This window comes from Cucurbita pepo, chromosome 4 (genome assembly GCF_057944985.1).
Source record: "Cucurbita pepo subsp. pepo isolate OVF chromosome 4, ASM5794498v1, whole genome shotgun sequence".
Lineage (NCBI taxonomy): Eukaryota > Viridiplantae > Streptophyta > Magnoliopsida > Cucurbitales > Cucurbitaceae > Cucurbita > Cucurbita pepo.
The window spans coordinates 11,707,482-11,723,243 of NC_141801.1; the positions used below are offsets into that span (position 1 = coordinate 11,707,482).

At 38.8% G+C, this 15,762-nt stretch overlaps 3 protein-coding genes and 1 long non-coding RNA gene across 8 annotated transcripts; 2 read left to right on the top strand and 2 right to left on the bottom strand.

The window, feature by feature from the left end:
* The first annotated feature begins 365 nt into the window (after window positions 1–365).
* Window positions 366–3,058, top strand: MEF29 (Pentatricopeptide repeat (PPR) superfamily protein). Its single transcript, XM_087123502.1, has one exon. The coding sequence runs from the start codon at window positions 446–448 to the stop codon at window positions 2,810–2,812; it is 2,367 nt and encodes a 788-aa protein (XP_086979628.1). The 5' UTR covers window positions 366–445; the 3' UTR covers window positions 2,813–3,058.
* Window positions 3,059–3,665: 607 nt separating this feature from the next.
* On the bottom strand, window positions 3,666–8,671 carry LOC111784597 (cellulose synthase A catalytic subunit 7 [UDP-forming]). Of its 2 annotated transcripts, none has more exons than XM_023665247.2 (13): window positions 8,331–8,671; window positions 8,030–8,225; window positions 7,762–7,943; window positions 7,590–7,659; window positions 7,371–7,491; window positions 7,005–7,271; window positions 6,548–6,893; window positions 6,188–6,451; window positions 5,885–6,097; window positions 5,590–5,791; window positions 5,289–5,485; window positions 4,773–5,126; window positions 3,666–4,576 (listed from the first exon to the last, which is right to left on the bottom strand). In XM_023665247.2, the coding sequence occupies exons 1-13, from the start codon at window positions 8,403–8,405 to the stop codon at window positions 3,995–3,997; spliced, it is 3,069 nt and encodes a 1,022-aa protein (XP_023521015.1). In that variant the 5' UTR covers window positions 8,406–8,671; the 3' UTR covers window positions 3,666–3,994. The 2 variants fall into 2 exon arrangements, with proteins under 2 accessions (XP_023521015.1, XP_023521014.1); XM_023665246.2 differs by having other exon boundaries at window positions 7,590–7,689.
* On the top strand, window positions 5,034–10,083 carry LOC111784600 (uncharacterized). The gene is made up of 6 exons (XR_002813563.2): window positions 5,034–5,149; window positions 6,631–6,873; window positions 6,993–7,204; window positions 7,565–7,747; window positions 9,047–9,122; window positions 9,576–10,083. It is a non-coding gene; the product is annotated as an uncharacterized LOC111784600 (long non-coding RNA).
* Window positions 10,084–10,308: 225 nt separating this feature from the next.
* Window positions 10,309–15,648, bottom strand: LOC111784598 (AUGMIN subunit 8). Of its 4 annotated transcripts, none has more exons than XM_023665249.2 (7): window positions 15,406–15,648; window positions 12,513–13,885; window positions 12,111–12,230; window positions 11,752–11,868; window positions 11,582–11,671; window positions 10,885–10,992; window positions 10,309–10,603 (listed from the first exon to the last, which is right to left on the bottom strand). In XM_023665249.2, the coding sequence occupies exons 2-7, from the start codon at window positions 13,764–13,766 to the stop codon at window positions 10,532–10,534; spliced, it is 1,761 nt and encodes a 586-aa protein (XP_023521017.2). In that variant the 5' UTR covers window positions 13,767–13,885; window positions 15,406–15,648; the 3' UTR covers window positions 10,309–10,531. The 4 variants fall into 4 exon arrangements, with proteins under 4 accessions (XP_023521017.2, XP_086979629.1, XP_023521019.2 ...); XM_087123503.1 differs by lacking the exon at window positions 15,406–15,648 and adding an exon at window positions 14,323–14,469; XM_023665251.2 differs by lacking the exon at window positions 15,406–15,648 and adding an exon at window positions 14,114–14,316.
* Window positions 15,649–15,762: the final 114 nt, after the last annotated feature.

Here is a 15,762-nt window from a genome sequence, read left to right on the forward strand (position 1 = left end):
CTTATGTAATAATACCTTTTAATTTGAAAAATAATAGATTTTTTACACTATTCTTGAATTTAAAAACATTAGTAGATTATGTTTATTGTATGATTTTTTTTTTGTTTAATAAATAATCATCTGAAATATTTTTGTATTTTGATGAAGTTCGAATAAAAATTATACACAAAATTAAAAAATTTAAAAGTCATAAAAATTAATTTAAAATTAAGTAAACACAAAGTTTACTAATTTAACCTATTAAATTTTATAATTGGGATATAATTTGATTTTGACTTTTTTTTTTTTTTTTTTTTTTTTTTTTTTTTTTTTATTGTTGTGAAAAATGTAATTGACGAATGCCATTAAATGGAATTGTAAATAAACTTCCCGCCTCCAAACTAAAAAATTAGAGGGAAGCGCCGAAATCAGGAAGCTATCGGGAGCGCCGTAGCCGCATACACAGATGATATGCACGAACACTACCATCTCTGTAATTCGAGATAAAAAGTTCTTCCTCGCACTTCTTAACAAGGCTACTACACTCCCCCAACTCCTCCAAATCCAAGCACAGTTAATCCTCCACGGCATTCACTATGATCTGTCTTCGATCACCAAGCTTACCCACAAGTTCTTCGATCTCGGGGCCGTTCGCCATGTGCGCCAACTCTTCGCCAATGTCTCCAGACCCGATCTATTCATGTTTAATGTCCTTATTAGAGGCTTCTCCGACAATAATTTGCCTAAATCTTCGATCTCTGTCTATACCCATTTGAGAAAATGGACTAATCTTAGGCCAGACAATTTCACCTATGCATTTGCTATTTCAGCTGCTTCGAAGTTTGAGGATGAGAGGCTTGGCGTCTTGATGCACGCGCATTCGATTGTTGATGGGGTGGCATCGAACTTGTTTGTTGGGTCTGCAATTGTTGATTTGTACTTTAGATTTACGCGCGCCGACCTGGCGCGTAAGGTGTTTGATGCAATGCCTGAGAGGGATACGGTTCTATGGAACACGATGATATCTGGGTTTTCCAGGAATTCGTATTTTGAGGACTCGATACGTGTTTTTGTGGACATGCTCGATGTTGGGCTGCCATTTGATTCTACAACTTTGGCTGCTGTGCTTACAGCAGTGGCGGAGTTGCAGGAGTATAGACTAGGGATGAGTATTCAATGTTTGGCTTCAAAAAAAGGGCTCCATTCTGATGTTTATGTGCTTACGGGTTTGATATCATTGTTTTCAAAATGTGGGGAGAGTGACAAAGCAAGGTTGTTGTTTGATCAGATTGATCAGCCGGATTTGATATCTTATAACGCAATGATTTCTGGTTATACTTTCAATCATGAAACTGGATCGGCAGTGACACTCTTCAGGGAATTGCTTGCTTCCGGACAGGGTGTTAGCTCAAGCACATTGGTGGGCTTAATTCCAGTATTTTCGCCCTTCAGCCATCTGCAACTAACTCGCTCGATTCAAACTTTAAGCATAAAGATTGGCATTATTTCGAAACCTTCTGTATCAACTGCACTTACTACTGTTTATTGTCGACTAAATGAAATTCAATATGCAAGGCAGCTGTTTGATGAATCTCCGGAGAAAAGTTTGGCTTCCTGGAACGCGATGATATCAGGGTATACTCAAAATGGGTTGACAGAGAGTGCAATTTCTCTGTTTCAGGAAATGATGCCTCAACTCAGTCCAAATCCTGTCACCGTTACCAGTATACTTTCGGCTTGTGCTCAACTTGGAGCTCTAAGTCTTGGCAAATGGGTTCATGGTTTGATTAAGAGTGAAAAACTTGAATCGAACATATATGTCACAACCGCTTTAGTTGATATGTATGCAAAATGTGGTAGCGTTGTGGAGGCTCGTCAGTTATTTGACTTGACGGCAGAAAAGAATGCGGTAACTTGGAATGCCATGATAACTGGTTATGGTCTCCATGGATATGGCAATGAAGCTCTAAACCTCTTTAATAAAATGTTGCAATCTGGGATTCCACCGACAGGTGTTACTTTTCTCTCTATCTTGTATGCTTGCAGTCACTCCGGCTTGGTGAGAGAGGGAAATGAGATTTTCCACTCTATGGTTAACAATTTTGGTTTTCAGCCCATGAGTGAGCACTACGCTTGCATGGTTGACATATTTGGGAGAGCTGGGCAGCTAACGAATGCCTTGGAGTTCATAGAAAGAATGCCACTCGAACCCGGCCCTGCTGTTTGGGGTGCACTGCTTGGCGCTTGTATGATTCACAAGAATACAGACATAGCACATGTTGCTTCTGAAAGACTTTTTCAACTGGACCCAGAGAATGTAGGATACTATGTTCTGCTTTCTAATATATATTCTACTGACAGGAACTTCCCCAAAGCTGCTTCAGTACGACAAGTTGTTAAGAAGAGAAATCTGGCAAAGACACCTGGTTGCACTCTAATTGAGATTGATGATCAACAACATGTGTTCACATCTGGAGATCGGTCCCATCCTCGGGCCACGGCCATTTATGCCATGCTAGAGAAGTTAATAGGGAAGATGAGAGAAGCTGGATATCAGGCAGAAACTGTTACTACTGCTTTGCATGATGTAGAGGATGAAGAGAAGGAGTTGATGGTGAATGTCCACAGTGAAAAATTAGCAATTGCTTTTGGGCTTATTTCAACTGAGCCTGGAACTGAAATTAGGATTATTAAGAACCTCCGAGTTTGTTTAGACTGCCATACTGCAACTAAGTTTATATCCAAGATCACTGAGAGAGTGATTGTGGTTAGGGATGCCAACAGATTTCATCATTTCAAAGATGGTCTTTGTTCATGTGGAGACTACTGGTGAAATAACACCCCCGTGGTAGTTAAGATTATTGGATTGGAGGGATCATAAAAGTCAGGAGGCATTGGAATTTCATGTACTAGATTAAAGTAGTTAATTAATTATAGGTATTATGATTGTTTTCCAAAGAAGGTTAAGTAAATTTAGGAGAGTCATTTGATATGTAATGATCTGCTGTGGCAGATTGGTAGAAACATATGAGATAGCAACTTAACCCCTTTATCAGATTTCCATCCACTTGTTTCTTCATATTCTGTTACTCCTGTCTGAGGCTTTTTTATTCACATGAGTCCTGGCTCAGAGGTTTGCTTCACAATTCCGTTCATACAACTTTGCACATCTTTGTTTTCCGTATCATTTATTAAATATCTAACTGAAAAGTGTATTTTATCTAGCAGATTCAGGCTTCAGCTGCGTTTGATTTTCAATTCAGTTGTTCATAGCATCATAAATGCAGAATATTAACTTGCTGTGCTGTAGGTACGCAGTTAGGTCATGCCTAATGCATGGCTTTACATTCTCTAGCTTCACAAAATTGTGAAAGGAAAATAGACCTTCTTGACTCTAGACCTTAGTTTGTAGGGTTTTTGGTATGAATTGTTTACAACATTTGCATGAACTATCTTTATATTTATTTCTTCTATATACATATATATATTTGGATACTCAGGAGGTCAGTTTGTGGCATTTGAGAATAAAATTCAAGGAATGCGTCTCCAAAGATATTAATCCTTGAGGTGTTGTACTGTCTTTGTCTATTGAGTCAGAAATTTCATATTTCTCTGTGTATATATTTTCTTACCCTTTCGTTTACATTTGTTCTTACCTGAAGCCTATTGATAATTTTTACTGGATCTTTCATATCAATCACTCATCAGTTCTGATTTATATACTGTTTTCTTTTGTCAGAGGACGAGGTGTTGAGTTACAATATTGTAATTTTCTATATGATAAGTTCTGTTTTGTGTACACAAACTGAATTAAACAATCTTCATTTGTTCACAAAACTAGGCACGTAGTCATACTACACAAAAATTTCACCCTTGCTTTTACTCGTTCTTGTGCTTTACATTCTTTCAGTTCACATGTTCTATATGCAATGTCCAGAATGCATATAAGTCTCCTGCCTGTGCACATGAATCTTCTGGTGATGCACACATCAAATAACAAGAAAGAGATAGCCTCTCAGCAATTTAGTCCACATTGCTTGGTATCTGGTCCCTTTGTTTTCATCACAAATGGATCAATTCGAACCCAAAGCAAGGAGAAGATTGAAGCCAACAGCACGGACCATATGACGACTATAGTCGGTGTGCGGTTTTGTCGGCCCATCAGACCCTTAAGAAATGGGTAGAGATGGACAATCACCCAGAAGGCAAAGAAAAGCTTCCCAAATAGAGGTCCCCATGATTGATAGCCATTGTTTATGGCATCTGAGATGCCTGCAACAACCCCAACAAGGTTGATGATCAAAATAGTTGTTGGAGGGATTAGTAGAGTGGTCCATTTAAAGGCATATAGTTCTCCAAAATCTTCGTCATCTGTTGCCTTGGATGTAACTGTGAAGCTAGTATCAATTCCAGCCAGAACCTTCAATAGACCTTGAACAACAGCAAATAGATGAGCTGAAATACCACCAATGACCCAGAACTGCTCATTTCTCCACCATTCCTCAATGCTAACTCCACTCCATTTAAGCTCTAGAATACCCGTAGCAAAAATGGAAAGAAACAAGGCAATGAAGTAGAGACTTGCAAAAGTGCTTATCTGTTTGTCAAAAAGCCGAAGATGATTTCATCAATGGATGCAAAATACTTTGCCAAGTAAGTTTATCAAACAATATAATTATATGTGTAGTTTACTGTGACTTCTAAATTAATTATGTCTTCATCAATTTCCTCCTCAAATATTTTCTGCTTAAATCATCTTTTGTAGGCGATACTGTAAATTTTACTATATTTACCGGTGGCATGATGAACTTATCGGTGAGCAGACAAATCGCAGGGAGGGTACAGTAGGCGAGAAGTGGTATTGAAGTGAAGGGGTAGACAGTTGTGTTGACGTATGCAAATCTCTCTAGCCACTTTAGCTTCCCACCCTTATAACCATACCAAACAGGGCAGTGGTTGCTGAAAAAGATTTCAATAGACCCGAGTGCCCACCGAAGCACCTGGTTCAGCCGATCAGACAAGTTAATGGGAGCTGTACCCTTAAATGCAGGTCTCTTTGGCATGCAGTATATAGATCTCCAGCCACGACAATGCATCTTGAAACCTGTTAGAATATCTTCTGTGATCGACCCATAAATCCAGCCCAACTGCATACACAAACATGATACAGGTATCAGTTTCAAGTTTACCTTTCTCTAGACTATATTTGTTATTACTTTTTGTTCGATTTCACTCTTAGCATGTCAGTAGTGAAAGGAAAGAGGAAGGTTGTGTTTAGATGTTTCCTCAGTAAGGATTGTTGACATTACCTCTGTACCCCATTCGGTTTTGTCTTCATAACCGCAACTGATAACATGAATTGCTTCCTTAAGTAGGGCCGCTGGACCCGAGGAGGGTGGAACACCACCTTCTTCCATCAAAGTCGAGGTAACAAAAATTGATGACTGACCGAATTTCTTTTCGAAATTCATTTGCGACATTAGCAGCTGCTTGTTATCTTCCATCGCTGCTCATAGCAGCAAGCGATTATGAGTTATCACAATCTGATGGCAATGTATCCACCAAGACACAAGTGCCAATAAAAGTTGAAGTTTGAAAAAATGTACTCACCTGCAGCATCTCCATCTACCCCACTTTTAGAGCTCTTAAGCTTCTTGCGACGTCCAAAGCATGGACAACAGTCACAGCATACCATTTTTGGGCGCTTCGGTCCTTTTGGGGGTTCATAACCATATAAAGCCTGTCTCCTGAAAACACACCCTGTGCCAACATATACAGGTCCCTGAATTCCATCTAAACCTCGCATGTTAATCTGCATCACAAGGAAACATAGTTTATTTTTATGATATTCAGCGCTTGGCCACTTAAACAATTATATAGAATACATCTGAGACGTGATCTTTACATCAAAGAAGACTGTATTTCTGTTGGCATAACGATCATGCCTATCTATTCCATCAAATCTTTGCGGAAATTGTACATAACAGACTTTCTTTCCAACTTGAGGGTCCATAAGGAAACACATTGCCTCTCTTGCTGCTTTGCTATTGTTTATGTAGTGATCACAATCCAAGTTCAACATGAATGGAGCGTTTGTAAGCACTGCAGATACACGAATCTACAATTGTACAAAGTGCTGTCGATTAGATAAAGGAAAATGAATAAACTGGGGTCAAGAAAGAGAGAAACTTGGAACTGAGCAAGCTACCAAGGCATTCATGGCACCAGCCTTCTTGTGATGTTGGAAACCTGGTCTTTTCTCACGAGATACGTACACTAAGCGGGGGAGTTCATTCCCTTCTGCATCAAGGCCTCCACTGTGACCCAGAAAGACTTGGATCATACCAGGATGATCTTTTGTGTTGTTGCCTGGCCATGGTGTTCCATCTTGCATTATCCATCCTTCTGTGGGAACTTTTATGGCTTTTGCTACTTGGGCATTTATCCTGACCTTGAATTCTTCATATTCTCTCTACATACTCCAAAGATATTTCAGGCTTGATATTAGACACAATTGTGGCACTCCTATATTTTTCTCTTTCTCAGTTTATTTGTTAAAAGTGCTTACCTTCATTGCTCGACGCTCCTTTACAAACGTTGGTTGGACTTTATCCTTGAGATAATCGATCTTCTCACAAAAGTACATTTCAGGTGCTCGAGGTTCTATCGAAAACTTCTTACAGAAGGGCACCCATTTCCTGGCAAATTCTGCAGTTTCAGACATTGCTTCGAAGGTAAGCATGGAAGCTCCATCATCTGAAACGTAGCATGAAACCTTATCAACTGGATAGTCCATGGCCAAGATAGATAAGATTGTGTTAGCTGTTACAAGAGGAGGTTCCTTCATCGGATCAACAGTACTGACAAAAATGTCCACTGGAGCAAGCAAATTAGGTTCACCCTCTCGTTCATACCTACATTACAACATTCATATGATGACATTCTAGATTTTGATAAATATATTCAAACTAACACATTTATTATTATTCTTTTGCCTTTTAATGCTGTTGTAGAATTGATATTACCTGAGGGACAGACGATCCAAGTAGGTTTCACGATCAATTGGGAACCATTTGGGGAACTGATCGAGGATCCACGAAAATGCAAACCAGATTTCACATATCACAGAAGTTAGCCACAAACCCAATGCGTCATGCACTGGATTTAGAATCCGATATCGAAGGAAGAAGGCAAGAATAACGAGCCGAGCCACAATAACCATTCGGTAAGGATTAATTTTGCTAGATGCTATTGGTACCTTCCTTGATAGTGGCTGTCTAGCTGCATCAATCCTGCAACAGTTTGCGAGTCATTGACACATGGAGTTCCGCGAACAAAAGTTTCAAACATCTGAATTTAGAAAGACTGAACTGGGAAATGTTCAAGCATACATAGCCATGTCAGGGTCATTGGCATCATCAGGTTCAGGCCCAAGATTGCCTTGCTGCAATTTCCAATCATCCATTTTATCTTTCCAACCTTCCTCTCTCTTTTCATCCCATCTTCCACTGCCTGAATTTTTTAAAGCATATCGGATACCGTATGATAACAAAACTTCATGTATCTTTGGGACAATTTAATGCAGGATCAATGGGGTGCAGAAAATTTACCTGGTTCAGAAGCTGGAAATGGATGCACTCGTTTGTGCAGTGAAGAAGATGATATCTGATCTCCATAACCCTGGGATGATAAAGGAAGCTCAAAACTTTCCTGGATATGCAATATTAATTAGGAAAAGGATTTCCAAACAGAGGCTAAAGAATGAAAGGTTTGCCCACTCACTGGCTCTGTTCTTCCATACTGTGCATTTTCATTATCATCTGGCCCTCTACCGTAGCTCATCTTGCCATGTAGCATAGCTTCTGCCATATGACTGTGTTTATTCCTCTCATCATCAATGTTGAATTCATGTTCAATGTCATCTATGTCTTCTTCATCATCATCTCCCTCGACCCTCGGACTCCCTTCACAATACCCAAAAAGAGAGAGAGTTTAAGAAAAAAGAAAACTCGAAACTTGTTATTGCATAGTCCTTCGTTCTGTGTTTCACCTTTAAGTCGCTTATATCTAGTTTTACACTGAGGACACAGTTGGCTTCCTTCTCTTCTTTCATACTCATAACAAGGTCTGCAGACTGGAAAACCACATTCATTGCAGGCAACAAACAGATCACCATCCACCGTAAGCCCCACTTCGTCACCACAGATCTCACAAACTTGACCATCCAAGTTCTTCAATGGCTTCGGCTGCAGAACAGAAAACAAAACAAATACACAACCATATCAGTGACAAACAAACAAACAAACCAAAACCTTCTCCCACTGCACTTTCTGATCAATTAAGTTCATCACCTCCTCATGGCCATGAATGACAACAAGCTCATTGCGGTTATGAGAACCAGCAACAAGTCCTGCGCTGGCTTCCATGGCTGGCGATCGATGAAAAATGAGATTTTGAAGTAAGTAGCGTCTGTTTATGAAGGCAAAAGGTAGAGATTGAAAAGGGTGGCATTAGATATTCAATTGCCTTCACCTAATGTGTCTGATGAAATGGGTGGTGAGTTGGTTGTTGTGTCAAAGTCGCTTCCTACCCTTCCGTGTTCATGTAAAAGCTCAAGCCCACCGCTAACAAATATTGTCTTTGTTTTGTCTTTTTTCTTTGGGTTCCCCTCAAAGTTGTTAAAATGCATTGGCTAGGGAGAGGTTTTCACACTCTTATAAAGAATGTTTCGTTCTCCTCTTCAACCGACGTAAGATTTCACAGTTGAACTGCCATGTAACTCTCTTCTACTTCCGTGTTCATCTTATCCATTAAGGTACCATCGTTGCTCTTTTGCTTTCAGTCTCTCTTTCTTACTTCCAAATGGTTTCTCTTCATTAATTACACGTAGTCAACTCAGTAACCTTTGCTAGTGATCATTCAAAAGTTCCATACTTGGTTCATTATAAGCTGAAGTAAATATTAATAAAGATCATTATCTTATTTCTAACTGTAACGCACATTAGTATTAGTATTTACATATTATATGGTATTGATGCGATTTCTTTTTCTTTCCCATAATGATTAGAAGGTGAAAAAAGACCAGAATGCTTAGAATGCAAGAACTTGAAAACTTGTAAACCAAAAGAACTTCAAATGGTTAGGTAAGGATGTTGTAATCTCTCTATCTCTTCTTGACTGATTAATTTACTCTTAATTCCACTCTCCAGTTTTATTGTCATATATAATTTGCTTTTTTTACCCAATGTTTCTCGTTTTTTTATTTTTTATTTATAAATCATTTATATTATTATTATTATTTTACTTCTATCTATTTTCATTTTCAACTTTTAATTTCATCAAATTAGCTCTAACTTAAATAAAATCTTGCACTTTTTTTTACCATCAATTTAATTTATGCTAATTTACTCACTCATTCAAACGATAAGCAAGGCATAAATTTCTCTAAGCTCACTATATGTATCCAACTTTAGTTGATTATTACATAAATTAATTATGAAATAACTCTGTCGAGGCTTTAAAATACTTTTTTTTTCTTTTTCATTTAATATATATATATATATATATATATATAACCTCCTCAATTTTCGGTCCAGAACCACTGGCGAACTCGGAGGGAGCCCGATCAGGCATATTATCGTCACTCATCGAAGGACCGCCGCCAGCGCCGCCCTGATACACTTTTCAATGATGGGATTACAAATACCCTCAAGCTCCTCCAGCTTGTCCTCGTGCTCACCGTTCATCAACCTCCGCCAACTGGTTCCACTCAATCAATCGTCTCCTTCACAGAGTTCTTCACCCCTGCAGTCTTGGCCTCGGCCATTACGTTCAGAATGGCGTTGACGTTGATGTCGACGACTGTATTGATTTGCTAGAGATCAATTTTAGTAGCATTTATCCTCAGCCTGCATACATTTCATGAACATATCCATACACAGAATCCTCCTATCTCGACACAGCTGTAGGTGGTGCCGAGTTCGATGCCTATAATTCTTTCAAGTCTTGAAAAATATTTAGTCTTTGAACTTTCTCTTCACTAATTTAATAAGTATCGCCATCTAATTTAAATTTGCCACATTAGCCATTACTACCTCGACATCTAGCTGCCATGTCATCACTTGTGCACTAGGCCTACTAATAGTCAACATAATTTCAAAATCATATAGAACTATATTTCTGAAGTTTAAGGACCATTGGAATGACATGGTATTTTATTATCCTTATTTCACCACCTACAAAATGTAATCAAATATTGGAGAAATTGTTTAGCAGATCTGAAGTTGAAGGTGGAAAGAATAAGCCAGAGAGCTCTTGCAATGGAAAAGGTTGAAGAAAATTTTAAAATGAGGAATAGATTAAAATTAAATAAATAAATAAAAGGATCTACAGCTACAAACTCCCGGTGAGAATCTAAAGAATGAATTTACATGCGGGGGAAGACTGATTTGGAAGAATGACTCATCTTTCAGTGAGGTAACAAAATGGGCTTTGTTGTTAGCTTGCTTAGCCTAGCAGGGCCGGTCAGGTTGGGAAGCTTGCCTTTAACCGCCTAAACCAGGCAGCCCTTTTCCAATCGTTCCTTTGTTTGTATGAGATGCGTCCACAAACTCTGCTCCTGAACCTGCTTTCGAATGGCATACTGTTACTAATATGCAATTGCAAAAACTGATAGATTGTTGCAATATGCACTTTATTCTCGCTAAATGAACAGCTCTTATCCACCAGTTATGAGCTTCATGAAGAGGAATGAACCAAAACTCTGTGAACAAAATGCATAAAATTTGGGCAATACTTTTTCCTATTCGCATCAATGAGATTTGTGGGACAATAAAAGGTTCCAAGTAAGATCAAGACAAGTAAGTCTATTCGTCAATTTATACGACAGTGAAATGTAATCCCCACCTGCAAAGCTGCTGTTGATGCCAACAATGCTATACATTCATCAAGCATAGCCTTTTCTTGGGCTGCTAAAATTGCAAGTTCAATAACCAACGTCTGCATTATCTCCACCTGAAAAACAAATAAGACGATGATGAACAGTAGATAACACAGACTAGAACAGCAGAAAAGAAAGCATTGAAGCTCCCGGCCATGGAGTTTGAAGTATAAATAGTTATAAATATTTAAACATTGCCCATCCAAACATCAGCAAACAATTCAATAAATTACGTTTTCAATGTCCTAAAAGACGTATTTCCTCAAAAGGAGAGTACAGAAAATTAAAGTACATCACTTGAAGTTTGGAAATAGTATATATTTATAACAATTATCAAGTAGATGATAAGTATAATGAAAATTTTAATCTCCGTAACATGTAGACCTCACGGGATAAAATGCTAGCTGGTAGGGGGAGAAATCCAAATCACAGGCAGTTTGATGGTTTACAAAGGTTTAGATACTTGCAGCATTAATTTTATCTCCTCTAGCTAGTATGATCAGAATTATTCTAATTCTCAAGCTCTACGAATATCAATTGCATTATAAGATGACAAGATTGGTTAATGTCCATAACATTTGCAGAGGCTCTTTATTTCAAGGAAGATGTGGAGACAAGCTATTAAATATCGATAACATTCAAGGTGGAGTTATGCAAGTTTACCCTTGGGAGCATCGAGCAAATGGAGGATCCCATTGCTTGCATCACCTCAACGGCTGAAAAAATAGCATCATTTAAAGAGCCCGCATCTACCTGTAAATAAGCAAATTACTGTAAGTTACCAATATTCTGTTTCCCATAGTTAAAACAAATTACTGGCCAATGTAGTATACTTTTGCTCCTCCAGTCAAAGGAACACGAAGAGTGCTCGACTCCAAATCGTCTATAACACCTGATAAGGATCGATTATGACTTCTTTCAAGCACAGCCCATTCGTTGAGGTAGCTCATCTGCATCAATCCCATGCAACATAAAAACCATATAGCATGCATGACAGGCAATGATTGTTCAAATACAAATAGGAAGGGAATTATAACTCCATATTCAAAGGACTAGAAATGTTCTGATTTAACATATTAACTAAAAGAGAATAATGGTTTTGAATGTGTATTATACTGAAAGTGTAAAACAGCCGTGCTGTATAAACTAAACTAATGATATATAATGGTTTTGAATGAATTAATCATATTACTTGATCATTCATAACCGAAATCAACTTGAGCTCTAGCTTCAGCTGTTGGAGATTGATCCTTTTTCTGATTACTGAATCCCACAGATTTAGTGTAGTATTCCATACGCCAAGAAGAGTTCTCTGCACCAAAGCACAAAAGTTCTTAATCTTTAACTTGCACTTTAGTATACAAGCAATCATGTCCGGCAATTGGACTGTCAGAATATAACTAAGTTTCTTGACCATAAGCAAATATGTGAACAATTGTAGCAAATATCTTCGCAAAGATTAATCATCAAAATTTCAGACTGTTCTCAATCGTAAGTAACAGGAATCACGTCTGGTTCAAACAGAGAAAAACAACAAGTAATTGCCAAAAAGAGGCCGATTATCTAGCAAGATCAACATGCATTGAAACCCTACCTCTGCCGCCACCTCCTGATTACGCAGAACAGCCTCTGCGCGGGCATTAGCACATCTCCATTGCAAATGTCTATTGTATAGAAGCCGTAGCTGATGAGCACCTTCTATATAGCCTGTAGCCTTCTTTCCCTTCTTAAAATCTGCTATGAAACTAAGAACAGAAGTTGAAACATTGGATTGAGTAGCATTTGAAGGTCTGATTCGTGATGAGCTAATTGCTCGAGGAGTTGGAGTTGATGGTGTCATTCGAGATGGACTAGCTCTTCTAGTAACAGAGGATGGACGTGGGACAAGAGTAGGCGAGTCATATCTCACAACTCGGTTTGTTGTTATTTTTATGTCTGCTAAACTTGACGAAACAACCTTGTTAGCTGCAGATTCCTGCATTGAATTGTCATTGGCTGAATTTGCCTCAAATTCTTTTCTACTCCTTCCATCAACATATGATAGCCTCATAACACCACTGGTCGATTTCTGTAAAGGTTTGCTAACAGTCTCGACCGTACAAGATAATGCGCTTCCTCTAAGTGGCTTATTTAAGATTGGGACTCTTTTATCGGCGAGATCCACGCAACAATTTAATGAATTGGAGGATGCTTTCGCACCAATTCGACTAGGCCATCTATGCTGATCTATGAATTGGGTACGTGACCCAGCAACCGGTTTGAAATTCTCTGATTGATCGTGCCCATTTTTACCTCTAAGTGGACTCCTCTTTCTTTCTGGCGCGGACTTCCGTGCAACAGTTTGCGTCTCGGCCTGCTTAGAAGGAAAATTGGAAGAAGGCCTAAGAGTTCGATCAGAAGGAGATGATAACACGGGTTTTTCCTTCTTACTAACAGGAATAGAAATTGTATCAGATTGGAATGAGACGCTCAAACTTCTCATCGTAGAGGGCCATAAGCTATCAGGTCGACCACTAATCATTCTTTTCGATAGCAACTGTAAATCTGCTGGTGAACCATCAATCGGTGCGGCCGGGCTTGGAGAAGGGGGTGTGGACGGTCGCTTCCTCTCTGCTGATTGAGCTCTTTTAAGAACCAATTGGAAGGATGTATGCACCGTCCGCGTGATGCTTGGTGATGGGCAACGCCGAGGACCAGACAACGATGAAGGAGAAGGTGACATTTTCTTGGAACACGAGGGAAACCGTGTGATAACTTCATTGTTCTTTTCTGCAGGAACCAACGGTTGTCTTGGCGCCGCAGCTACGGTATGCTTTGTAAATGCCCGCGCCGATTCGCATACATCCATCCAAACTATCGAAATCAGACCATAGTGATAGATTTCGTCACATAACTACACAATTCGCATTCCCTGAATCTGGAAAAACAGCACTCACGAAAAGAAAGATCCTTTTACCAGCATTGCATCTGCCACCACAAAAATGCACAATCAAAGAATGAACGAAAAAGCAAGGAATAATCCAACATTAAAGAAAAGAAAGAGGAAACGAAAATCTAATAAATAAACCAGAGAGCATACAGTCTACAGCAGCAAAAAATCAACTGAAAGGCGAACTTGAAACACCAGAGCAAATAAACTAGAATTAATTTAGTTTCTAATCAACCAATGCCCTCAACCCAAGCAGATCGAACTACCACAAGGAAGACGAGGACAAGTTAGGGTATCCAGGGCCGCTTAAAAAAGGACTGCCAAAAATTGCATAAACGTCAAATTCGTCTTGCTTCGACACAACTTGCGTTTAAGGAAAGGGGTCGCCTTAGAAACTCCCGAACTGGGAGGATAGAGTGCGTGGGCTTTTGCAGGTCACAACAGGATAAGAAAGGGAAGTGGAGCTTAACGGGACCTTATTCGGCTATGGATGGTTGGGCTGTAAACATGAATGATTCTGTACATTCCGACTATCTGGTTCACTATCTGGACCTCGCCATTTGGTTCACTTCATCTTCTCTGCGAACTTCTCTTTTTCATAAATGCCTCATTAAAAACAATTCTGAAACTTGGAAAAGTAAAGAAGTTCCATTACCCAACTATCTCATAAGATATAATACTCGTAGGTCTAAGGACCAGGTGAAATTGAAAAGGTAACATTCACTCCAACTGTCATTTTTCTCATTATTTGCCCCAAGATACCATTCAAGGCACCATTCAATTTGCTTGTGAGCAAATGGTGGATGCCCACTCCACGTGGAAGGAGAACCTTTGTCCGTTCTAAGAATTTACGTAGCACGTAATAAATCGATATTAATTACCAAAACCAAAGTCAACACGAAAAAAAAACGCATAGAAATGAAACTAAGATTCATGGTTATGTGCGAGGTTAGATAAGAACAAAGTTTCCATCTGAACTCTCCGGATTAATATTCCCCTCTTCATAACTTCACAATTCAGGTGCAGCTGTTAATAAATGCAATAATTTCTGAAATCCAGCAAAAAAAAATAAAATAAGTTCAAGGATTTCAACAGATTCGTGCATCTGATGCTGCAAACCGGCCTACTAGCCCTTACTGCTCATATAAATCTCTCGACAATAGCTTCAGAGATCTTACATAGAGAGGAATATAAATAAATCCACGAGACATACTCAAATTTCGGAAAATACAAAGACGACAAAGAAATTTCAGTAATTATAGTTTAAAAAAAGAAAAAAGGATCCAACACCTTTTACGGACGATCCACGAGACAGGAAATGAGTGAAATGTTTCAAACTTATTATAGAAAACAAAAACGGAATCTGCGAACTCCGAAGCTACTCAAAAAAGAAGAAAGGACAATAAAAATAAAAATAAAAGAACTCGCAGAAACATTTCAATCGAAACTCGAATAGAACTAATTCAAGGAGGACGACATCATCTTCAGTCGCAAATCAGAACTTCGAATACGAGAAAAGAGAAGAAAATCATAGAGGTTGAAGAAAACGAGTTCTCACCATTACGGCAAACCAATCACGCAGCGAATCGGAAAAGCTGTCCGACGATTGAAATCCGAACTAAAAAATAAAGCAAATAAGAAGAAATTCGATCGGAGAAACCCGTAGAGTTTGATTTCTTCGAAAAATGAACGAAGGCGATAAGGTTTAAAGAAGTGGAGAGAGAGTTAGCCGTACAAGGCTCTTTCCAGCGGGCAGAATTGATGGAGTTCAGATTTTCGAAGAAGAACTCCAAAGAGAGGGAGAAGAAAAAGAAAAGCGCTTCTTTTTTAACATAAATTATTAAAATTAATTAATTGAAAAATGAGAAAACGGTTATGTTTAGGACTGCTTGAGAAGGTAGGGACCATGGAGGAC